Below are 25902 nucleotides of genomic sequence, written 5' to 3'. Positions count from 1 at the left end.
CAGTCTAAAAACTATTACATTTATGGTCTATCACCTGTTGTGGTGTTTCCACCAGCTCCTGGGGACCCAGGGAAGCTGATTTTATGAAGTGCTGATAGAATATGCCTGTTAAATGTATAAGCTTTTCTTGCAGGATCAAGTTGGGGCTCACTTTTTATTTGCCTAATTGTCTACCCTTAGTGGGCTCATTCCCTTTGATTTTCTTTTAGGTGAGAGTCACTTTTCACAGGAGGCTTCCTTCTGAAATGTTATATTAAAAACATAGGCTCGGGCACCTGTAATCCTAGCTACTCGGGAGGCTGAGGCAGGAGAATCGCTTGAACCTGGGAGGTGGAGGTTGCAGCGAGCTGAGATCGTGCCCCTGCACACCAGCTCGGGTGACACACAGAGTGAGACTCCATCTCAAAAAAACAAAAAACAAAAACCAAAACGCAAAAGCATAAACTTCTTCCCCCAAAAGATTGGAATCTAATTCCAGCACTGCCATTTGCCAGTCCATTGGCTGAGCAAGGTTGCTTTCTTTCTCTATACTTCAGTCTGTATCTGTAGAGAGAAATTATAATATCCATCTCCTAATGTTGTTTTGAAAGTCAAGAACTAGCATCTAAAAGCAGGCCTCTGTAGGATGCCTTTTTCTTTGCAGCATGGTGCCATTCTTCTCACTGAGGAGTGTAAGTAGCAGCAGTACTAATTGCCCTTATGTTTAGGGCAGGCATAGTGGTGTGGATGTGGAACGAACACTACGTAGTACCTAAGGTCCTCTTTATGAGCACTCCCTGGAGAAGTTTCTCTCAAGCCTTAGTAGAAAAGACCTTGCCTCTCTTTCCTTCTTATATCCAGATATTCTCAACTAAAACTACCTGCAGTTCCTAGAAAACACTATGGTTTCTTACATCTCTGATTTCTATTCAGGTGCCACTTCCTTTGGGAAGCTTTTCCAGACCTACCCTGATAGAGTTAATAACATGTTTCTCTTTTGGGGTCCTACAGCACATTTTACCACTTCTAAGAACTCTGGATTAAAAGTTATTATTATTATTTTTGAGACAGGATCTCACTCTGCCACCTAGGCTGGAGTACAGTGGCATTGTCATGGCTCACTGCAGCCTTGACCTTCCCGGGCTCAGGTGATCCTTCCACCTCAGCCTCCTGAATAGCTGTGACTGTAGGTCTGTGCCACTACACCCAGCTAATTTCTGTATTTTTTATAGAGATAGGGTTTCACTATGTTTCCTAGGCTGGTCTTGAACTCCTGGGCCGTTGGCCTTGGCTCCCAAAGTTCTGGGATTACATGTGTGAGCCACCATGCCTGGCCTCATTATTTTATGTATTACAAAGAAAGAAAAAAACTACCGACTATTATGATAACATGTATTTTTATTTTATGTATTCCGAAAGAGCTCTTTTAGGCCCCTTTAGATATAAAAGTGACATACCATTTCATAGCACTGTTGAGTTCAGAGGTGTTATATCCCAAATTCAGGGATAGTTAATATGTGAATAAATATGCACCTCAGAACTGATGAAATACAGTATATCTCTTAGTTGAGTGTGATTTTGTTTATTATTAGCCTCTGCTACATTCCTACAAGCTCTTCAAATGTTAGGAAATATGATTTTGTTCGTTTTAAAATTTTAAAGCCTTTACATTTCAAAAACACTTAATGGTTGATGAATTGATGTTGCAAAGGGCTTTATGTTTTTATGGAGTTGGTTTCACATTGCCTGTTTCATCTATTATCTCCATAGACTCTAGAAAGAAAAACATCTTAGTAGCTATGGGCTGCCAAAGCTCTGTTTCACCTAGACTGATAAAATCACAAAATTAGTCCCTTTGCTAATAGCCCAAGTTTACTCTAAAATAGGAATTAGAATAATAGGGTTGGAAATAATTGTAGTGATCACCTACGCATTTAGAAAACTTATCTTACCACTTGTATATCTAGAGCTTTTGATTGTGGGTGTGGACCAATGAGACATAATTACAGCCCAAGCAGAGAAATTTGATATTAAAAAAATTTTTAATTTATATACAGTGAAGTGGACTTTTGTGTGTATATATCTGTACACATAGACATATGTATATACATGAATAGATTTGTGTAACAATCACCACAGTTACAACCTATACATTTGACCAAGTGGCTATGTGACTTTTAAATACAGGTGTCTGTATGTATTTAGCTCAGTGTTTTCCCCATTATTTCACATCAACTTCCTTCCCTACAAATATTCTTTGGTCAGTTCAAGCAGTCCATGTCATTTCATGTACCTATCTTCTCTTGGCACTTCTGTTAGGACAAATCTTCTTCATAAAATACCTTCTACTCTCAGAAAATAGCAAAGACTTACCTAAGCCTTACTCTTTTTTCAAGAGATCAAGTTCTGCTTCCATGAAGCTTTCTAGTTGCCCTTGATAATCCCTCCCTTTTCCAAACTCGTATAGCATATTTTGTATATTAGCCTTGTATTGATCTTTGCACTATAATTTATCTTTTGAAGTGTATTTCCTATATACTGAGAAGGGAAATTTTATCTTCTACTTCTCTTTCATCAGTTTCGTTTTCATCTAGTGAAAATTTGTACAATTAAAGATTTCTTTCTCTTTTGGGAATTTTCCAGATATTTATTTCTGTGGCAGTGTTCACTCTCCTTTCTACCATTGTTGTATAATTTTAGAGGCTCAATTAGATGACTATTTCTCTAACTTAGCTGTGGTTGCTATGGGAAGAAATATCACCAAGTAAAGCATAGTATCTTTGCTAGCCATCAGTCAATTTGGGCTGTCAGTTTAGGGAATTCTCCATCATATACTTCTGCTTCTGCTGTCTATAGTAAAAGCTGAAAGCGTCAGATCCTAATTTTCCCATTCTCCCCAGCAGCTGAGACCCCATCCTTGAATCAGGAGCTAAAGGTTCAAAGAAGAAAGGATAGCACAGAATTTGTTCTGGTGGTGGAAGTGGCAATGGTGACACTCATTTTCCGAGGGTGGCATTCAGTGAGGTGGTGTGGGGAGGAGCATTGTAAGCTATGGTGTCCTGTGTTTGGTTGCAATGGGTTATGTTGCCTTCACCAGGCAGCTTTTGTGGTATGATTTTGACTGTGAGTCTGGAGGCCTGGTTTTCTACCTTTCCCAATAGTCACTCAGTTGTTTCTTTTCTGCTTACAAGCAGCCAAGATTGGTGTATGTTGCTAGCAACCAAGAATCTTGCCTGGTGTGATATTATAGAACCTGGGCTTAGAGCCCTGCAATGTGTTCTTATCTTGGCTGTGTCCCAAGCTTTCCAACTTTGGGTAAGTCACTTAAATACTCAGATTCTTCATTTCTAAGAGAGCATATTTTAAAAGTCTTTTCAACTCTAAAATTCTATTATTTTTGTTTCTGCTAATTGGCCAGTGGGATACTGATGTGATCAACATTGACTGCCAAACTCATCAGCAGACACTACCAAAATTCTGCTCACAATATTTCATTATGGTATTGTTCTTTTTTATTCTAGCAATTCCTGGGTTCTTGTGCCTGTACTTAACCCCATTGGTAAGCTAGTGTTTACCAGTACTCTGCACGGCTTGAATATTGACAGTTGTAAAAATGTTCTTTGTTCTCTGTTAGTGATCCGATTGAAGGAAAAACATGCTTTAGGCACCCGCAGGTTTTCAGGTTTCAAGGTTTCTGTGGCAGTGTTGATTCAGATGAGAGCTTTTTAGTTGAGAGTTTAGATTCACAGTCATAAATTGTAAAAATCGCATTTTAATGCAGTACTGTTGGCTAGGAGACTCAAGATTTAAAGAGACCACCCCTTTTATAGTTTTTTTTTTTTTTTTTTTTTTTTTTACATGTGCATAGTGGAAAAACTAATGTAAAATAGTTTTTCAGGAAAGCTAATAATAAATGCTTTATAAGTGCCATCTTATTGTAGGGCTATCATTAATACTTTTACAGTTGTCTTTAAAGAAAAAAGGAATTGGGGAAGGAGCTTGGAGGTAATCTACGTTCAAACTTAGCTTCAAATGGGAAAAAAATCTCCTGTGGCTTACTGACCCCTGTCTATGTTCTTTTAATACCATATGAAAATAAAATGAGACCAACATTAATTTTATTTTACATCTTAATAAATAAATTCAGATGATTTCTTTATGGTTTCATTTATGACTGCAAACAAAAATGGATAATATTCTTTTAGTGGGGGGCTACTGGTCTCAGAAGCAGCAGTGGATACTGGGTTACCAGTGAGAATGACAAAGGTTTTCTTGGGAGAGCTTCTTTTATTGCATCTTCTAGGAAAAAATATTTACAGGGTTTATTAATCTGTCATGCAGATTCAAGTTTATCAGCCTGGGCATGGTAACTCACACCAGTAATCTCAGCACTTTGGGAGGTTGAGGGGGGAGGATTGCTTGAACCGAGGAGTTTGACACCAGCCTGAGCAACGTAATAAGACCTCATCTCTCCCAAATATTTTTAAAAATTAACCATGGATGATGGTGTGTGCCTGTGGTCCTAGCTACTTGGGAGGCCGAGGTAGAAGGATTTACTTGAGTCTAGAAGGTTGAGCCTGCAGTGAGCCAAGATTATGCCACTGCACTCCAGCCTGGGTGATGGAGCAAGACCTCTTATCAAATGCCAGACATGTTAGGGACTTTCACCTGTGTTCATGATGAGTTTTCTGAGTACTCACATTGTGCCACTTGCTATGGAGTTGTAATAGATAGTCCTATAGCAGTCTTTAGATTTAGCTGGAAAAATATTTTAAAAATTAATACATGTAGAACAATTCTAAAATAGTTAATGACCAAACTGTGCAATACTATTAAAATTCAGCACAGGTTCGGATACACAAATTAATGTATGCCAGAGGACCTGGAGATATTCCCAGTACAAGTGGGACTTGAGGCATGTGCCTGTAATATTTTGAGAGGGGAACAGGACAGAGTAGAGGGAACTATTCAGGGAAAGTGGCACATCATAATCACAAAGGCCAAAAGAAAGGATAAGACATATACATGCAAGAGAGAGGAGAAGGAAATTACTGGACTGGGATTTGTGATACTAGTCATATGAGATAAGTGGACAATTAGGGTGGTGCTAGAATAAAGGTTGAAGAGTTTATACTTGAAATAAGCCACAAAAGGTATGATAAACATTTGTTTCTAGAGCATATTAGAAAAGATTGTTTTTGTATCATCCTACATTATCCTGTTATGTTATTGTTATTTATTTTCAGACTCCCTCGAGCCCACTTATCAGCAGCTTCAGAAAATGAAACTGGACAAGAGTCCCTTTGTGGTAGTGTCTGTGGTTGGGCAGGAACTTCTGACAGCTGGCCATCATGGGGCCTCCGTCGTTGTCTTAGAAGCTGCACTGAAGATTGGCACCTGCAGCCTCAAACTGAGAGGTTCTGTTTTCTCTGCCCTGAGCAGTGCTTACTGGTCTCTTGGAAATACAGAGAAGAGCACCGGATATATGCAGCAGGACTTGGATGTAGCCAAGACCTTAGGTAGAGTGATGCTTCTCTTCTCTATTTCAGTGCAGAAAGGGAACAAAGAAATCTGAGTAACATGACATGAATGAGAATAATACGCAATGAAAAGTGGTGGCCTGGTTGCTCACACCTGTAATCCCAGTGCTTTGGGAGGATTGCTTAAGGCCAGGAATTTGAGACCACCCTGGGCAACATAGTGAGATCCTGTTTCTAAAAAAAAAAAGAAAAATAAAATAGCTGGGTATAGTGTACCTGTGTCTTAGCTACTCTGGAGGCTGAGGTGGGTGGATTGCTTGGACCCAGGCATTCAAGGTTACACTTAGCTATGATAATGCTACTGCACTCCAGCCTGGGCAACAGAGCAAAACCCTGTCTCTTAAAAAAAAAAAGTAAAGAAAAAAAGTGAGTGCCCCTAGAACATTCTCTGTTTTAGACTGTTCAAGTCTTTATAGCTTTCTCATATAACAAAGTGCCAATACTCCCAAAAGGCCACGAGATGTGGAATAACATACTCATTGCCCTCTTCAGAGATTTGGGCTTACAAAATGTGTCAAATGATAACATTGTTGGGTGACTCTTTCATCATAGTTTTAATTTTTTCCTTCATTAGGATACATCATCATTTTGTTGAAGGAGATGGTATAGTGTAGAGGTTAAGAATGTCAACTATGGAGCCTGACTACTGGGTTTAGAATTCTGGCTCTGCCACGTACTAGCTTTGTGACTTGGGGCAAGTTTCTTAACCTCTCTGTGACCTAGTTTTCTCATTTGTAAAATAAGTATGGCTTATGATTATGATGGTCATTATGGTGATTATTCAAGGACTTATGGGATTGGAGTAACAGAAGGGATATGATGAATCTGCCACCAGCATACTTGTAAAGATACTTTCTTGTAGGTTTGGATTCAAATGACTGAACCAACAAGCCGATGGTTGGTTTAGAATCAAAGGTCATTAGCAAGGCAATGAGGACTCAAACAGCAGCTAGTTTGTTTTAACCTTTTGTTTCCAAGACACCTAAGTCCCTGTCTGCAGTTATATGTTATGACAATAATAGCAATTGTTATCCAGAGATTTAAATTCTAGGACAATAGTTCCCCACGTAGGGTCTAGTGGAAGAAACAAATACTTTTTAGCTAATAAATCTGTGTCTCTTAAATTAAGATGACCATTATATATTATGAATAACATTATTAATTTAAAGAAATTCTTTTTTTTTTCTCAATTCAATCCAGGTGACCAGACAGGAGAATGCCGAGCTCATGGGAATCTGGGCTCTGCATTCTTCTCCAAAGGAAATTACCGAGAGGCTCTCACTAACCACAGGCATCAGTTGGTACTCGCCATGAAACTCAAAGATCGAGAGGTAGGAAGTTTATCTGCAGACCAAAAACTTTTTTTTTTTTCCTTTTGGAAATGTGAAGCTCTATTTTCTGTTAAAAAAAAAAAAAACAACAGAAACTGTTTCAGGTATCTTAACATATTTCTTTCAGAAGAAAGTATTACTTGAGACTTATTGATTCTGTTTTTCATCAACAATTGAGTGTTCTGTATATCCAAGCAGAGTCCTTGTATATATAAAAATAGATAAGACTTTGTTCTTGACCTCGCAATCTAACAGCTTTTTCAGATGCATTGTTCTTATTTTCTTCAAATGTGCGTAAGTTTATGTAAAATTAGAAAAAAGCTATATCATTATGGCATACTCATTAAATTGTAAAAAGCAAACATTGCTTTTTTTTAGATCAGATATTATTACCGCAAACTCTTTACATCGTTGCTTCGGTGGATTTTCAACTCAGAAGCATATTGAGTTTGATTGAGATATCTGAATCATAATGGTAAAGAAATATCATTATAATCTTTATTAAGGAGATGAACCATAATATCCTCAAAGAGTTAATATTCAGTAGATGTAACATGATTAGAGAGTGTCTGCAGAGTGGAAAGGTGAGGTTTGGTGTCAGATAGACCCAGATTTAAATCCCAGCTGCAGTATTTTCTGGGTGTGGAATCTTGGGGGTAGTTATAACAACTCTTCTTTTTCTCCTCCGTTTTCTTATTCAGGAAATGATTATTCTATTTATTCCAAACACAGTTGTGGTAGGATTACAAATAATATATGTAAAGTGCCCAGCATGGTGCCAGGATTTCCATAATGGCATTCCACAAAGGAATTCCATAAATGATAGCTTTTATTGTAATATTATTAATAAGGAAGAGAAGGTTAATAGCAGAGGCAACAATAAGTTTATAAATCAATCTATGTGTTGAGAAATATGTTTAGTCACGTTTACATCTAAGAATTCTACTATGGGACCTTATAAAGATTAATTGTATTGTTTAAATGATCCAGCAACTTCATGTCTCAGGAACATGGTCAGGCACTCGGAAGGAATTGGGGAAGAAAAGCCTTTGAAAACCATCAAAACAGACTATTAAAGGGCCACGGATTTTGGGCAATTTTATTCTCTAGAGAGTTACCTGAACACTTTTCTTATTGCCCAATTAACTCTAACATTACAAACAATTCTTATAAGCCAGATGTCTGATTTCTTGATGTTCAGGGAGTGAAATGAGAGATCAGACTTCTAGAGACAGATATACTAATGGCATTAAGAAGTGAGAGCCAGGTTTAAGAACTAAAACAGCATAGTTGTCCAGATAGGTCCATTTAGTGAAGGGACAGATTGCTATAAATATGTCAAGAGCTGGCCAGGCACGCCTGTAATCCCAGCACTTTGTGAGGCTAAGGTGGGCGGATCACGAGGTCAGGGGTTGAAGATCAGCCTGGCCAACATGGTGAAACCCTGTCTCTACTTAAAATACAAAAATTAACTGGGCTTGGTGGTGGGTGCCTATAATCCCAGCTACTCGGGAGGCAGGAGAATTGCTTCAACCTGGGAGGTGGAGGTTGCAGTGAGTCGAGACTGCGCCACTGCACTCCAGCCTGGGTGACAGAGCAAGACTCCGTCTCAGGGAGTGGGGGGAAGGCAAGAGGTGCATTTATACTCTTTTTTTCCTAACCTTCATGGTATACGTATTAGCCCAATTAATACAAAGGGTGGAAAGACTTTTAAATGGGTAATATCATAGATGTTAAACAGGAGGAATGAAATTTTTCTGCCTTCCCTCTTCTCAATAGTGTAATTTATATCATGTTTTATAACCTCTGCTGTACAATATGTTATTAAGAAATCATTGAATTATGAGGATGGAAGGGACCCTGAGGTAATACTGGTACCCATTCCTTCCCCAAACCTAGCCATCTTAGATTTGCCACCTACCACAGTCACTCCTCTGCCCTTCCAAAATTGCCGTTTGCATAACCACTACTGCAGTAGTTCACAAGCCTGTCTGTTGGGATATTCTCCTTATGTATAAGTAATAGATTCCAGGGCTGATTTAAAGTTTCCACTGAGGAGAATTTCTTTTTTCCCTTGTGTGAGGAGAGAATGTCCAGCTACCAAATTCCTTTTCTAAGCTTAATAATATTCGCCTCAAAATTTCTGATTATTAAGACTTAATAATCAACCTCTTCTGGCCATTCCCTTTTCACAGTGGCCCATTTGGGTTTGTCAGCCATAGATAGCTCAACTATTTCAGAGGCCTCCTGAGTTGTTCCTCCTGTTTAGCCCATATTTATCTGATTCCTTGACTAACCTATGGAATTTCCCCTTTTCTCACTGTGTTTCTTCTATTGTGTTTGTCTCAGGAATTATAAAATACCGTTCATTTTCATGAGAAATTAATGTATTTTTCTTAGTTTTTTGTTCATAAATTTATTTCCTGTATCTGATACATAGTAAGCATTCAGTAATTCTTTTTAACTTTCTGTTGGGGGGGGGAACATTTGAGATCTAATCTTTTAGTGAATTTTAAGTATACAATATGATTTATTAACTGTAGCTTCCTGGTATACATTAGAGCTCTAGAACTTATTTATCCTACATAACTGAAACTGTATACTCTTTAACCAACATCTTCCCATTCCTCTCCCTCAACCCCCACCAGTAACCACCATTCTGTCTATGCTCTGCTTATATGAATTCAGCTACTTTAGACTCCATATATAAGTGAGATCATGTAGTAATTTTCTTTCTGTGTCTGGCCTGTTTCACTTAACATGATACTCTCCAAGTTCATCCATGTTGTTGCAAATGTCAGGATTTCCTTCTTTTCTAAGGCTGAATAACATTCCAGTATACGTATGTGTCTGTGTGTGTGAGCTATAACTTCTTTACACTTTCATTTCTTGATAGATACTTAGGTTGTTTCCATATCTTGGTTATTGTGAATAATGCTGCAGTGAACAAGGGCATTTCTCAATTTTTAAGGTTGTTTTTGATTGCTGCTGCTTACCTGCCCATGTTTTACTGGAAATTTTTATCTCTGTATCCCTGACACCAGCCACCAATTTTTAAGACTGGAGTTAATATTGGTTTAGAACATATAGGAATATCTAAAGGAAACTATTTTAGCAACATGTATTTTATCTAGGTTCAGAGTTTTAGTTGGCCATTCTGAGATTTAATTCAGTTAAGTGTGATGTCTTCTCATAAGGCACCTAATACTGTGCTTAGGGTTCAAGGTCTGGGTAGTGTGGTGTGGGGTTACTCCCTCGGAGGGACTTACTTTCTTTTTGAGGCAAGCTTTAATACATGAAAATGTTAAAACATTGTTTCAATAATAAATGATGAATGCCCTCTTAATCACTGCTGAAATTCTGGAATTCTAGAGGGGTAGAGACTGGTAGAAACTTGAGGAAGCTTTGTGAAACAGGTGAAACTTGAAATGTGATCCTAAACTCTGGTTAGCGTTATCAGTCGTGTTTTGCTGAGTGATAAGAGAGTTTGTGGCTTTAGCAAAGATCAGATATTTACCACAATCCTATTCAATATAGTCACAGAATCTTGTTTTTTATAAAAGTTAATATAGTGTTGGTACAGTGGCTCATGCCTGTAATCCCAGCACTTTGGGAGGCCAAGGTGGGCAGATTACTTGAGCCCAGGAGTTGGAGGCCGAGGTGGGCAGATTACTGGAGCCCAGGAGTTTGAGACCACCTTGGGCAACATAGTGAAACCTGGTCTCTGCAAAAAATGCAAAAATTAGTTGGATATGGTAACACATGCCTGTAATCCCAGCAACTCAGGAGGTTGAGGTGAGAGGATTGCTTGAGCCTGGGAAGCCAAGGTTGCAGTGGGCCAAGTTTGCACCACTGTACTCCAGTCCGGGCAACAGAGAGAGATCCTGTCTCCAAGAAAAAAAGTTAATATTTATTAGTTTTATCCAATTACATAACGATTAAAAATAACTAATTATAAGCCTACCAGACTGTTAACATTTTTGGTATGCTCTTTTAGTCATACATGTAATGTTAACATTTTTGGTATGCTCTTTTAGTCATATATGTAATTATGATTGTTTATATATATTCAAACAAAAATGGAAATCCTCTTGGAGTGCTGTTTTATAACTTTTTGCACTTATGTTTTTCCACTTATAACACATTTCTTCATTTTATTTTCTACTGAAATTCTTATGACTTTCTCATAATTCATTTCATCTATTTTCCTACTGTTATATATTTAGATCATTTAAAAAGTTTTGGTATTATAAAATCTGGAAAAATATCCTTGTACGTAAATCTTTAAACACATCTCTTATCATTTCCTTTAGTTAAATTATTAGAAGTGGGCTAGTTTGGAATAAACATAGTAAGGCTTCTTATACCTATTGCTAATTGCTCCCAGGAAAGCTGCATCTGTTTCAGGCCTATCAGCAATGTATCAGAGGTTTCATTTCCCTGCACTGGCCAACACTGGGCATTAATATTAAAACCAAAAAGTCAATTTAATAGGTTAAGAAAAAGGTGATATCTTATTGTGTTAATTTGCATTTCTTTGACCACTACTTGGGTTGACTGTTTTTTAAAATTTCTTTTATGAAGAGCTTTATGCTTCTATTTCCTTTATAAAGAACTATAATACTCTTAACCTATTTTCTTCTATAGTGGTATTGGTTATTTTGTATTGGTCTGATTCTGGGCATTGCTGTGTCATCCCACTGAGCTGTTAGGCACTTAGTGTTCTAATAACACACAGTTTTAATTATTATTGCCCTATAATACATTATATTTGCTAGAGAAGTCCTTTACCTTTATTCTTTTTTTTTAATGTCTAGGATATTCTTGTCCCCTTACCCCATAAATGAACTTTAAAATCATTCTGTTAGATTTTAGAGAATGATTCATTGAGGTGTCTATTGGAATTGTATGGAATTTGCATATTACTTATGAATAAATTGATGTCTTTTTAATAGTCAGTCTTCCGTTTAGTTGCCTGGTCTATCTCTCCATTTATTCTTACATGTCCCCTTACTGATCTACATTTTTAAGGAGTTTTTCTTTTGCTATACACTTCATGTATCTTATTGAAAATGAGATACTTTTCATTGTGTGTGTGTGTTTTTCTTTTTTTTTGAGACAAGGTCACTCAGGCTGGAGTGCAGTGGTACAATCATGGCTCACTGCAGCCTTGACCTCCTGGGCTCAACTGATCCTCCCACCTCAGCCTCCCAAGTAGCTGGGACTACAGGCACAGGCCACCATGCCTGGCTAATTTGAGAAAATTTTTTGTAGAGCAAGGTCTCACTGTGTTGCCTAGGCTGGTCTTGAAGTCCTGGCTCAAGCAGTTCTCTCACCTTGGCCTCCCAAAGTGCTGGGGTTATAGACATGAGTGACCATGCCAGGCCCTCATTGTGATTTTTTTAAAAAAATAGTTATTGATGGTATATAGGAAAGGTGTTTATCTTGCATGTTTTGTCACTGGCTATATGAAAATTACCTTATATTAGTGCATAATTTTTTGTTGATTCTCTTGTAATGTGAATTATTTGAAGATAATGATAATTTTGTACATTTCTGTTTTATGTTACACTCCTGATTTTTTCCTCTTAATGATTGTGCTAATTAGAACTTTGAGAACACTCCCAAACAGCAGTCGTACCATCTTCAATATAAAAAGTTCAGGTAATACAGATTTTATGATTATCCTATTCTTACATTGTACCTGTGACCCTAAATTATACCTTGTTTGCCCTTTTGCATCATTTTGATAGTGAAATAAAATACAGTACACTGCCTTTTGAAGCAAAAATTAATACTGTAAATGCTATGAGTGGGAAGGATACGAAACTGCATCTTTCTGCCTCTTGCATCTTTGGCTATAATAAGTTTTAGGATTTTCCAGAGTAGCTAGATAGCAGCCTGAAAGCAGTTTGTCTGCCTGCCTTTGAAAAGCAATAGGTTTTCTTTAAAAAAAAATTTTTTTTTTTTGAGATGGGGTCTCACTCTGTCGCCCAGGCTGGAGTGCAATGGCGCCATCTCGGCTCACTGCAACCTCTGTCTCCCAGGTTCAAGCAATTCTCCTGCCTCAGCCTCCCAAATAGCTGGAATTACAGGTGTGCACCACCATGCCCAGCTAATTTTTATTTTTAGTAGAGACAGGGTTTCACCATGTTGGCCAGGCTGGTCTCACTCTCCTGACCTCAGGTGATCCACCTGCCGTGGCCTCCCAAAGTGTTGGGATTACAGGCACGAGCCACTGTGCCTGGCCAAAAAAAAATTTGTTTTAATTTTATTGTTTTTTAAAGTCAGAGTTCTTGCTACATTGCTCAGGCTGTAGTGCAGTGGCTATTCACAAGTGTGAGCATAGTACACTGTGGCCTTAAACTCCTGGCCTCAGGCATTCCTCCTGCCTCAGCCCCCTGAGTGACTGGGACTACAGGCACACCAATGCCGCTTAATAGGTTTTCTTTTCTACTGTTGCTCTCAGATGGTTAATAAGGGAGGTGGTATCTTCTCCACAGGATTTTTTTTATTCTGGCTAACCTTCTATCTACTTTAATGGTTTCAAAATTAATTTTGCTTGCCCCACAGAGGCCCTCCTGTGAGTTAATATTGTCAGAAGGGTACATAAATTACATAGTATTGGAGATAGTGTTCTCTGTTCAGGAAATCTGATATACAAATATGCTGGTAACTCCAAAGTATTTTTTATCAGTCTGATTTGTCTCTTGAGCTTCATACTCTCATCTGCCTCCTGGATACGTATCTTCAACTCTGTTGATTGAGCCCTCAATTTGTGCCTATTTCTGCATTCACCATTGTCCTGTTGCCCAAACCATCTCCTCCCCTCACTCTCATGTTTGGTTGGTTACTTGATTCTCTTCTTTCTGTATTAGAAATCTCTTTCTTGTCTCCTCCCATCTCTTTTACCTAGACTGTTGCAGTACCCTCCTCTCAGAACTTTCCACACCTTTTAATAGATATTCTTATGCAAGTGGAGGAGAAAGGATGTGTACTATTTGGGTCTATGAGCAAAGTCTGAAGCTGCTGCCATGAGTAATTTCTTTCCAATATAGGATAGTGGTTGAGAGTGTGAAATTAGATATTCAACAAAGTTGGGCTTGAGTTTTGGCTCTGCCACTTATTACCATGTGACCTAAAAATTATATAACTTTTTTTTTTTTTTTGAAACGGAGTCTCGCTCTGTTGCCCAGACTGGAGTGCAGTAGTGTAATCTTGGCTCACTGCAAACTCCGCCTTCCGGGTTCACGCCATTCTTCTGCCTCAGGCTCCCAAGTAGCTGGGACTACAGGCACCCGCCACCATGCCCGGCTAATTTTTTTTGTACTTTTAGTAGAAACGGGGTTTTACTGTGTTAGCCAGGATGGTCTTGATCTCTTGACCTCATGATCCACCTGCCTTGGCCTCCCAAAGTGCTGGGATTATAGACGTGAACCACTGCGCCCAGCCTGTACAACTCTTTTAAGTGTACTGATGGACTCATGAGTTGTTTCCAGTTTGGAGCTGTTATAAAAATGCTGCTGTAAAATTTTTGTGAATATCTTTTGATGAGCATCAGCACTTATTTCTATTAGGTATTTGTTCATACATATGATGTTTAGATTTAGGAAGTTTGGCCAGTTTTCCAAAGTGGTTATATCAAGTTATATCATCAGCAATGTAAAGAATTGTTAAACCTTAATTACAAAATTTAAAAAGTAAAAAGAAAGAGGTATATGGAAACACGCATCTGAGCAAATAACTCTATGTGTAGTTTAGTGGAGGAATTGATTCTTATGGTATCTATTTTGCTTATTGTTGTGAGAATTAAATGAGTTCACATAAAGCGCTTGATGAGGATAGTGCCTTAGACATAATTAGGATGCAAAAAAAATTGTTATTATTGATGTTATTGCCGTCATTATTTAAATTACTCATATGAATATTGCGTATGACTACATTGTATCAGTGTTTGTTTTAGTGTGAAGTTGTTTTTCCCTAAATATTCAAGTAAACAAGATATTCCTGAAAAAGTGCTGTAGATTTTATTAGATAGCTTTGCATACCTCTTGTTACACTGGGATATGTAACTATTCTAATTTGTGAAGCCCTGTTTTAACCCTGTCCTGATTCTAGTTTCTTCTTGATCTAGTCCATCTTCTATAAGCTCTTTGAGTTATCCTTCTAAAATTTAGTTCTGATCATGAATTACATCATCAGAAAAAGCGTACTTAAATTTAGCCTTTGACAGCTTCCTTTTCTCTCCAGGATAAAGTACAAACCCCTTCATAACCTTTTCTTATTACTTTTCTTCAACTGCTCTGAATATTGTACACCTTTTTTTTTTTTTTGAGACGGAGTCTCGCTCCGCTGCCCAGGCTGGAGTGCAGTGGCCGGATCTCAGCTCACTGCAAGCTCCGCCTCCCGGGTTTACGCCATTCTCCCGCCTCAGCCTCCCGAGTAGCTGGGACTACAGGCGCCCGCCACGTCGCCCAGCTAGTTTTTTGTATTTTTTAGAAGAGACGGGGTTTCACTGTGTTAGCCAGGATGGTCTCGATCTTCTGACCTCGTGATCCGCCCGTCTCGGCCTCCCAAAGTGCTGGGATTACAGGCTTGAGCCACCGCGCCCGGCCTATTGTACACCTTTTAATCTGTTTATGCAAGTCTACTGACCTTCTGCTTTTACCCTTCTGTACCTTTACTCTTTCTGGTCTCTGCATAGAAGGCCTCATCTTTGACTCCTTAGCAACATTTTTCTTTTTCAGGTTTAGTTGTCATTTCTACCACATTGAAGCTATCTTTCTCAATTCTCATCTTCTCTATCTACTATCTTATCAAATGTTAGTTAAATCCGATTTATCAATACTTTTGTTTGTTAGAGCCTTTTGTGTCTTGTTTAAGAAAATGTTTGTGTATCCCAAGGTCATTGCATTTAGATTTACTGCCACTTGGAATTAACTTGTTTGCGTTGAGGTAGAAATCAAAGTTCATATTTTTTTCCCACATGGATATCCAGTTGACCCAGCACTCTATATTCATGAGACTGTACTGCATGTTACTTTTGTCGTAAGTAAGATATATGGTATACATATAAAGACTCCGCTCTGTTAATAATTTTGTCTATCTTTGTGACAGTAGTAAATTGCCTAGTTATTGTAGCTTTTTAATGAATCTGGATACTTGATAATGTAATTTTTATAGCTTTGTTCTACTTCAAGATTGCTGAAGATATTCCAGGTTCTTTACATATATGTGTATCTTAGAATTAGCTAGTCAGTTCTCCTTTTCTCTGCTTAAACATCCTGCTGGAATTTTGACTGGGATAGCGTTGAATCTATGAATATATTTTAATGTTATATTCCATAAACATGGTATATTTTTCCATTTATTTAGGCCTTGTAGAATTTCTTCCAGCAGTGTTTTATTCTTTTCAGTGTAGAACTATTACATATAGTTTCTTAATTTTATCCTTAGGTTTTGTGTGTGTGTGTGTGTGTGTGTGTGTGCATTTGCTCACTATTATAAATGGTATTTTTAAATTTTATTTTTCCCTAGTTCCCTTCCTTGATCCGGAGATTCAGCAACCCTGGGAAAAGTGTTATTTGCTCAGCCATCTGTATTCCCATACTACTTGTTTTTTTATCGTTCTAGTTTTATCATTCCATAAGTAATATATGAGTTAGTTATTGATGTAAAAGATTTAAAAACTGTCTTTTCCAGAAGTAACCACTGTTACTAACTTGAAGTGCATTCTCCTAGATTTATACTGCTCATTGTGGTAGCTACTTCCACATGTGGCTATTGAGCATTTAAAATGTGAATAGTTTGAATTGAGATGTGCTGTAAATGTAAAATATGCTCTGGAATTCAAGGCTTAGAATGAACAAAAAGAATGTAAAGTATCTCATTATTAATTTTTTGTATTGTTTAATATAGTGATAATATTTTGGCTACATTGGATTTAAATGTGTTATTAAAATTAATTTTACTTTTTACATTTTTATGGATTACTAGAAAGTTTAAATTATATTTATGACATATTATTTTTCTGTTAGTGGGGTTCTAGTCCACCTTCTATGGATTTAAATATACATGTATAAAAATGTATTGTTTTATTTTTCATAAATGGGAATGTGATGTTGTTCTTCAAATGATTTTTTTACTTAATAATCTTGAACCTCTTTTCATGTCAGCACACATGGATCAACTACATTGTTTTGAACTTCTGTGTACTAGTATGTATTATGGGTGCACCATTCGTCCACTGTTGAAATTCAGGGAGTTGTTTTGGTTTTCTTGTTGTTGTTTTCTTGCCATTACAAACGTGGTTGCAGTAAAAAAGACCATATATAAGTCTCTTTGTATACATTTAGAACTAGAATAGCATCTAAGAAGTGGGATTCCTGGGTCAACAGGTGTCTTGTACATTATATTATTTAAAAAATTTTATTCAGCCTTATTGAAGTATAATTACTGAATACAAATTGTATGTGTTCAAGGTGTACAATGTGATTGTTTTATATATGTATGCATTGTGAAATGACCATAATCAAATTGATTAACAATTAAGTGTCGTACTTAGTTATCATTTGTATATGTTGGGGGTGGTGAGGACACTTAAGATCTATTATTTTAGCAAATGTTAAGTAAACAATAGAGTATTATTAACTATAGTCACCATACTGTGTGTTAGAGTCCCCAGAACTTATTTATCTTATAACTGAAGGTTTGTGCTATTTGACCAACATCTCCCCATTTCCCTCACCCCAAGCCCTGGCAACCTCTGTTTTACTATCTGCTTCTATGAGTTTGACTTTTTAAAAGTTCTACATATAAGTGGAATTCTGTGTAAGTAAAATCATATAGTATATGTCTTTCTGGCTTACGTCACTTAGCATAATGTTCTTCAGAGTCATCTCTACTGTCTCGCAAATGGCAGGATTTCTTTCTTTTATGGCTGAGTATATTTCATTGTGCATATATTTTTTGTATGTATGTGTGTATATGTATGTTTGTCTGTACACACACACACATGCACACACAATGTTTTCTGAATCTATACATCTGACAGACACAGGTTGTTTCCATATCTTGGCTATTGTGAATAATGCTTCAGTGAATGGAGTTCAGACATGTCTTCGACATTGATTTCATTGCTTTGGATGTATACTCAGAAGTGGAATTGCTGGATCATAATGTAGCTCTTCTTAAATTTTTTGAGGAATATCTATTTTCTTTTCTTTTTTTTTCTTTTTGAGAAGGAGTCTCGCTCTGTTGTCTAGGCTGGAGTGCAGTGGCACCATCTCAGCTCACTGCAAGCTCTGCCTCCCAGGTTCACGCCATTCTCCTGCCTCAGCCTCCCGAGTAGCTGGGACTACAGGGGTCCACCACCATGCCCAGCTAATTTTTTTTTTGTATTTTTTTTAGTAGAGATGAAGTTTCACTATGTTAGCAGGATGGTCTTGATCTGCTGAGCTCGTGATCCGCCTGCCTTGGCCTCCCAAAGTGCTGGGATTACAGGCATGAGCCACCGTGCCTGGCCACAGAAGCTTTTTGTGTGATATAGACCCATTTGCTTATTTTCAATTTGTTATCTACGCTTTTGGTGTCATATCTAGTACATATTTTAAATTAAAAGATTTACCCAAATTGCTCACCAGAAAAGCTGCTCTAAACACCTTAGCACTTGATATCAATCTGTTAGTTTGTTCTTTCAAATTGATTGAGAAGCTGTGGCCCTCGGTGATCCCTTAGTTACAGCACTTCCCATATATTTGTTTGTAATGGTGTTCTTCTCCCCACTGTAGAATTGGGAGCTTCTGTTGGAAAGGGGCACAGTTTATTTAATAATCTCATCCATTTATCCATTCAACATGTTTGTGCTTACTATGTACCAGGTGCTGTAATGCCTTTGGATATAAAGATGAATATGCCATCATTCTTGCCCTTGAAACTCACATCTCCTGGCAAACCTCCTATGGTATTCCAGGCCAGTCATGATAAATGCCTGTTGGTCTGCAGGAAGAACATTGAGGGTGGTAGTAGGTAAAAAGTGCTCTCCTCTCCTTGGTTCTTATGAGTGATAATCTTTATTTTACTCAGAGCTAGAGAAGTTGTATGAAGTCGAGTAGTAAATACCAACTCAGTTTAATCATCTGGTCATTTCTGCAGTTACTTTGCTCCTAGTAACTAAAATCTAAAGTTCACATTCAATAAGGATACTTCCAACGAGATGTAGTGGCATGCGCCTATAGTCTCAACTACTTGGGAGACTAAGGTGAGAGAATTGTTTGAGCCAGGAGTTCAAGGCCAGTCTGAGCAACATGGTGAAACCCTATCTCTAAAAGAAAGGATACTTTTTATATTCTAATGATGCCTTCCACATGAAAAATCTTTTAAATGAAATTTCATTTTTTTGTGATCGTGAAGAATAAAGGTGAATCATAATCATTATCAATTTGACACCTGTGGGTTTGCATGAACAGTTACTAACCAAAAGAAAAGACTACTTCGTGAGAAAATTGAGCCTTCTGGATTTCCTTTAGGATGTAGCTACAGGAAATTAATTAGATGATTTTTGATGACATCATCCTGACCACAGCACTTTCTCTGAAAACAATGCTATTTTTCTTGGACCTTTTTGCAGACATTTTCTATACTATGTGCTTTATTATATAATTTGCAATAATGCTAATATGAAATCCATACAAAGGCTTGTGGGGTGTGTGTGTGTTTGTGTGTGTGTGTGTGTGTGTGTAAGAAAGAATGTAGTTGAGGTAATTATTTTACTTCTAATAGTACAGGAGAGTGGGTTAAAAGGTAAAAAGCATTCCATTTTAGCAGAGAAACAAATCCTCATAGGGAGTATTGAGTTCATGAGGGGAAGGCTTGGCAACTTTTCTGGGGTGTGTATCTTACAGGCTTTTGAGAAACAAATAGGATTGCTAAACAGTAACTCTCAAATGACTGAAGACTGTAGGACTTGGAAAGTAGATGCTTGTGAAGAATGGAGACAGGACATCAATTTCTTGATGGTGTTCTTTGTATTATAAATCGGCTGAGACTGACTTTTTGGGCCTGTAATGAGTTATAAAAAGCTCTTTTTCTTCTGCTGATAAAATAATTACCACCTCAAAAGAAATTGTACATCCAGGGAATATATGTATATGTATGTGTAATGTATGATATGTTTGCAAATCATTCTGTCCTCAGCTGTTTCATCTTTTCCAACTGTAATTTTCGAAGTTCTACTTTATCATCACTCCATCTATTATATTTTTCATTCTCCTCTGTCAGTCATAATGTTTTGTAGTCTCTTCATATGTAGAGTAGAAGCAATTTGAGATTAGGAATTAGGAGATCTAAATTCAAATCCTGGTTTTGCCACTAGAGGCCTTCTGTCATGGACAGGCCTCTTGTGGAAGCTCTTTGGGCTGCTGGTTCATCATCTGTAAAACAGGAAGACCAGATTACACGATTGTTAGAGCTGGATTGCCCAACGTAGTAGCTGTTAGCCACATGTGGTTATATTAAATTAAATAAAGTAAAAAATTTGGTTTCCCAAACACAATAATCACATTTTAAGTGTAAAAATAGACTAATGTGGCTAGTAGTGGCCATATTCGATAGCACAGAAAATTTTTTTTATCATCTTAGAAAGTTCTGTTGGATAGTGCTTCCAGAGTCTCTTGTACGTTGACTCTTTAATCAGAAGACAAAAAGTGCAGCAATGTGAATCATAGAGTACTTTCATTTTTATATAGTTTATGTTATTTATATTAGGATCATTTTTATCCCCTGTAACTACACAAAGGAAAGAAAATTCTGCTTCTGGCAAAGTCGCTAATATCAGCATGGCCACATAACAATTATAAACTGGGCAAAATATAAAACAAACAGCTATATGAGGGTACTAGAGAATAACCAAACAGGCAGAAGCTGGAAGAGAATTAACACTTGGAAAAAGAGAATATCACTGAGTGAATTCCCTGGTTTTATATTTTTTGTTTGTTTGTTTTTGTAAGAGTGTAGGCCCCAGTCCTCGGAAACTATATAGAAACTTGTAGCCTTATTGATTGAGGAATCAGAGGGCAGAGTATGGGCCACACAAACAACCAGAAAGTGACGTGGGAAATCCTGTAAAGGGGAGAGCCATGTAGGGGAGCCCCAAATTCTATGTATAAACTCTGATCAGATCTCTAGGTAGCTCCTAAGCATGTGAGGACAGATTCCAAGCAACTCTTCCAAGGCTGGAAGGACTGAATAGAGATTTCACCTGCTGCCCACTTCAGTAGTAACAGTTTGGTGTTTGAGTTCATCAGGGTTAACTGCTAAAACAGAAAAGTTGATATTGTATAGAATAATATAACAAAATTTCAAGTGTATACAGTGTATCATTCACAATGTCCAGGATATAGTCCAAAGTTATTAGACATATGAAGAAACAGGAAAATATAACTCATACGAAAGAAAAAAGGCATTCAGTGAAACCAACCAGCCCTAAGATGACCCAGATGTTGAAATTAATAGAAAAGAGTTTTAAAAGTTACTGTAACTATGTCCAAATATATAAGGTAAAATATGCTTATAATGAGTGGATAGGAAATCTCAACAGAGAAATAGAAACTATAAGAAAATAAAATGGAGGCCGGGCGCGGTGGCTCAAGCCTGTAATCCCAGCACTTTGGGAGGCTGAGACGGGCGGATCACGAGGTCAGGAGATCGAGACCATCCTGGCTAACACGGTGAAACCCCGTCTCTACTAAAAAATACAAAAAACTAGCTGGGCGAGGTGGCGGGCGCCTGTAGTCCCAGCCACTGGGGAGGCTGAGGCAGGAGAATGGCATAAACCTGGGAGGCGGAGCTTGCAGTGAGCTGAGATCCGGCCACTGCACTCCAGCCTGGGCGACAGAGTGAGACTCCGTCTCCAAAAAAAAAAAAAAAAAAAGGAAAAGAAAATGGAAAAATATAATATCTAAACTCAAATAGTCATTGATGAGCTTGATAAAACGTTAGAGATGACAGAGAAAGAGACATGAACTTGAAGACAGATCAATGGAAAGTATCCAATCTGAAAATCAGAGAGAAAATAGTTTACAAAGAATAAAAAGAGCCTCAGTGCCTTGTGGGACGATATCAAATGGTTTTATATATGTATAATTATATACATATTACAAAAAGATAAACAGAGATAATGATGCAAAAGAGAGTATTAGTATTTTCCCCAAATTTAGTAAAAAATAAATTTACAGATTCTAACACCTCAGCTAATCTCAAACAGCATAAATACAAAGAGGACAACACCTAAATGCTGTATATTTACTATAAACCAATTAGAAAACCTTGAAAGCAACCAGAGAAAAATGACACATTAGGTAGAGGGGGAGCAATAATACAGATGATGGCCAATTTCTTATCAGAAATAATGGAGACCAAAAGACAGTAGGAGAAAATCTTCCAAGTGCTGAAAGAAAAAAAATCTGTCAACCCAAGAATTCAATAATCAGCAGAAGTAATTTTCAAGAGTGAAGGCAAAATAAAAACATTTAAAAATAAGGAAAAACCAAGAAAATTATCAACAGACTTGCACTATAAGAAATGCTAAAGGATTTTTCGTTCTGAAGGAAAATGACATCAAATGGAAACCCAGACCTACAGGGAAATAAAAGGAAGAACTCCAGAGATAATAATAAATATGTTGGTAAATACAAAAGATTTTTTGGCTGGGCGCAGTGGCTCTTGCCTATAATCCCAGCACTCTGGGAGGCTGAGGTGGGTGGATCACATGAGGTCAGGAGTTCGAGACTAGCCTGACCAACATGGTGAAACCCTATCTCTACTAAAAATACAAAATTAGTTGGGCATGGTGGTGCATACCTGTAACCCCAGCTACTTGGGAGGCTGAGGCAGGAGAATTGCTTGAACCCAGAAGGCAGAGGTTGCAGTGAGCTGAGATCGCTCCATTGCACTCCAGCCTGGGCAACAAGAGCAAAATTTCATCTCACAAAAAAAAAACCAACATTTTTTTTTTACTTTTTTCTTTTTTAATTTCTTTAAAATGCATATGGCTAATTAAAGCAAAAAGTATACCGTTGAATTGTAGGATTTATAGCATACATCGATGTATTTAATTCTTACATGTTGTTGTTGGGAGCATGAAATGGTACAACCATGTTGGAAAAAGTCTTGCAGTTTCTTTAAAATCTAAACATACACTAACTCTTTGGCCAGCAAGTCTGCTGCTAGATATTTACCCCAGAGAATTGAAAACATATGTCCATAAAATGGCTTGTATAAGAATGTTTATGGCAGTTTTACTCATAATAGCAAAATCTGAAAGTAGCCCAAGTGTTTCTCAATGGAAGAATGGATGTAAAAACGGTATATTTTAAAATATATGTAGCAACAGGAATAAATCTCAAAAACATTAGGCGGTGTGAAAGAAATCAGACACCAAAAGACGACATACTTTATAATTCTATTAATAAGAAGTTCTGCTCTCTTCCTCGGCGCTGCCTACGGAGGTGGCAGCCATCTCCTCCTCGGCATCATAGCCGCCCTTAGACCCCTTGCGAAGCCCAAGATCGTCAAAAAAAGAACCAAGTTTATCCAGCACCAGTCAGACCGATATGTCAAAATTAAGTGTAACTGGCGGAAACCCAGAGGCATTGACAACACGGTTCGTAGAAGATTCAAGGGCCAGATCTTGATGCCCAACATTGGTTATGGGAGCAACAAAAAAACAAAGCACCTGCTGCTAAGTGGATTCCGGAAGTTCCTGGTCCACAATGTCAAGGAGCTGGAAGTGCTGCTGATGTGCAACAAATCTTACTGTGCTGAGATTGCTCACAATGTTTCCTCCAAGAACCGCAAAGCCATCGTGGAAAGAGCTGCCCAGCTGGCCATCAGAGTCACCAACCCCAGTGCCAGGCTGGCAGTGAAGAAAATGAGTAGACAGCTCATGTGCACGTTTTCTGTTTAAATAAATGTAAAAACTGCCATCTGGAAAAAAAAAAAAAGAAGTTCTAGAACAGGCAAAACTAATCTGTAGTGAAAACAGTCAGATCAATGGTTGTCTTTGGAAGCGGAGGTGAGGACAGGATTGACTAGGAAGGCATGGAAGGGTACTTTATATGGCGATGGGAATGTTTCATCTCTTAATATGTGTTTGGGTTACCTAGGTGTATGTGTGTGTCAAAACTCATCAAATGAGCTGGGTGTGGTGGCTCATGCCTGTAATTCCAGCACTTTGGGAGGCCCAGGCAGGTGGGTCCCAAGGTCAGGAGTTCGAGACCAGCCTGGACAACATGGTGAAACCCCGTCTCTACTAAAAATACAAAAAATTAGCCAGGCATGGTGGCACATGCCTGTAATCCCAGCAACTCAGGAGGCTGCGGCAGGAGAATCGCTTGAATTCAGGAAGTGGAGGTTGCAGTGAGCCGAGATTGCACCATTGCACTCCAGCCTGGGTGACAGAGCAAGACTCTGTCTAAAAAACAAACAAAACCTCATCAAATGGTATATTAAAAATTTGTGCATTTTATTATATATAAATTTTATCTGAAAATATAAATAGTGATATACATGCTGAAGTATTTAGGGGTAAAGTATACTAATGTCTGAAACTTATTTTAAATTGTATCAAAAAAACAGATTGACAAAAAGATGTATAGATATGTTATAAAGCACATTTAGCAAAATGTTAGGAGTTGTAGAATCTCACTGTGGATTTTGTTATTCACTGTACAGTTCTTTTGACTGTATCTTTGTAAATTTTCACAATAAAAATTTAGAAAAAATAAAGAATAGAAGTCTTGGTAGTGAAAGAATGATGAGCAATAATTTTAGTGATTCGAATTCTTGGTGAGAGCTGACCCATGTGGAATAAATTTCACTGGGTAGCCCTGACTCTGCCTCCCTATGCCACGAAAACAAAACCACTTCACATTTCCCATCTCTTTCCTGGCTGTACATACCCTGCATATCCTAGAACAAACAAAATATTCATATATGGCTGAAACCCGGTTCAACTAGATGTCCAAAGTCAATGAAGTGCACATTATCCTAGAAGTGCAGTTTGGGTGGTATGAGTGGACGGAGGAGGTGGTAGACTCATCTCATTGTCTTTCTTTGCTTTAGCAATGGTGGCAGTGCATTTTGATTTGTATGGCCATAGCCTTTTCTTACAGCAACTGCTGTGGGGAGCCACCTCTCTCTTGCAAGACAGAGCTAAGCTGAGGCAGAGAATGAGATATAGGTCCCATGGAGAAAGTACTTTATGCAATTTAATAGAAATCACCAGGGCTAACCCTCTCATTTTATCCTGAGAAATAGGAAGCCTATAGGAATGATATGATTTGACCATCATCAAGTGACTTCCTTCAATTTATTATATCTAAAAGTAATTCCCTTTTGTTATAATTGTTGGACTTCTAAAGATCCTAAATTAATTAAGTATTTTACCCATAATGATACAATTTATGGAATGTTAACTGGATCCTAGTCATTTAAAATAATGATTACCATTGATAATGGATTGTTATTTGCATGTGATTAATATTTACCATTTGCAAATAGATTTCTTATTTTTGTATACATTATTTCATGTTATTCCCACAAAAACCCAGAGCAGGTATTTGGATTTCAGGAATGGACTTTTATGTAGTTTGATATAATTCAGTAGTTTCCCAGAGAAACAGGCTTCCTGAGATATACCAAAAGCCTTCTGCTTGATAATGCATGTGCTACACCCATATTAGGGATTGTAGATTGAACCAATAACTAAGAGAATTAAGCATAAAGAATCAAAACTAAAAGACTCAGAAACAGATATAACCTGACATATCAGAGACGGCAGCATCATTCAAGGACTGAGAGGAGTTTGAGTGGTATTATTCCTAAAGATACTAATGACAATCTGTAAGGCTAAGAATGTGATTTTTGCAGCTAAGATGCTGTCATTCTGGTATAATGGGTGGCAGGCTGCCTGAACAGAACAGCTGCTGGGTAAGCTTGCACTTACTTGATTTTTAACGTTGGGATCCTCAGGGCCAGATTGGAGAAACTGAAGC

General features: G+C 37.7%; 1 protein-coding gene and 1 pseudogene across 1 annotated transcript in view; both read left to right on the top strand.

The window, feature by feature from the left end:
* TTC28 (tetratricopeptide repeat domain 28) overlaps positions 1–25902 on the top strand; it is a 496632-nt gene that overhangs the window by 174945 nt on the left and 295785 nt on the right. Inside the window, exons 3-4 of the mRNA XM_031934623.1 lie at positions 5226–5498; positions 6720–6850. Of these exons, the coding sequence (XP_031790483.1) occupies positions 5226–5498; positions 6720–6850 (404 nt within the window). The remainder of the gene's footprint in view (positions 1–5225; positions 5499–6719; positions 6851–25902) is intronic.
* On the top strand, positions 7360–23813 carry LOC111525376 (annotated as a pseudogene).

The sequence above is a fragment of the Piliocolobus tephrosceles genome, chromosome 19 (assembly GCF_002776525.5).
Source record: "Piliocolobus tephrosceles isolate RC106 chromosome 19, ASM277652v3, whole genome shotgun sequence".
Lineage (NCBI taxonomy): Eukaryota > Metazoa > Chordata > Mammalia > Primates > Cercopithecidae > Piliocolobus > Piliocolobus tephrosceles.
Note: the sequence above shows the minus strand (reverse complement) of the source record. Positions and strands in the feature narration are given on the sequence as shown.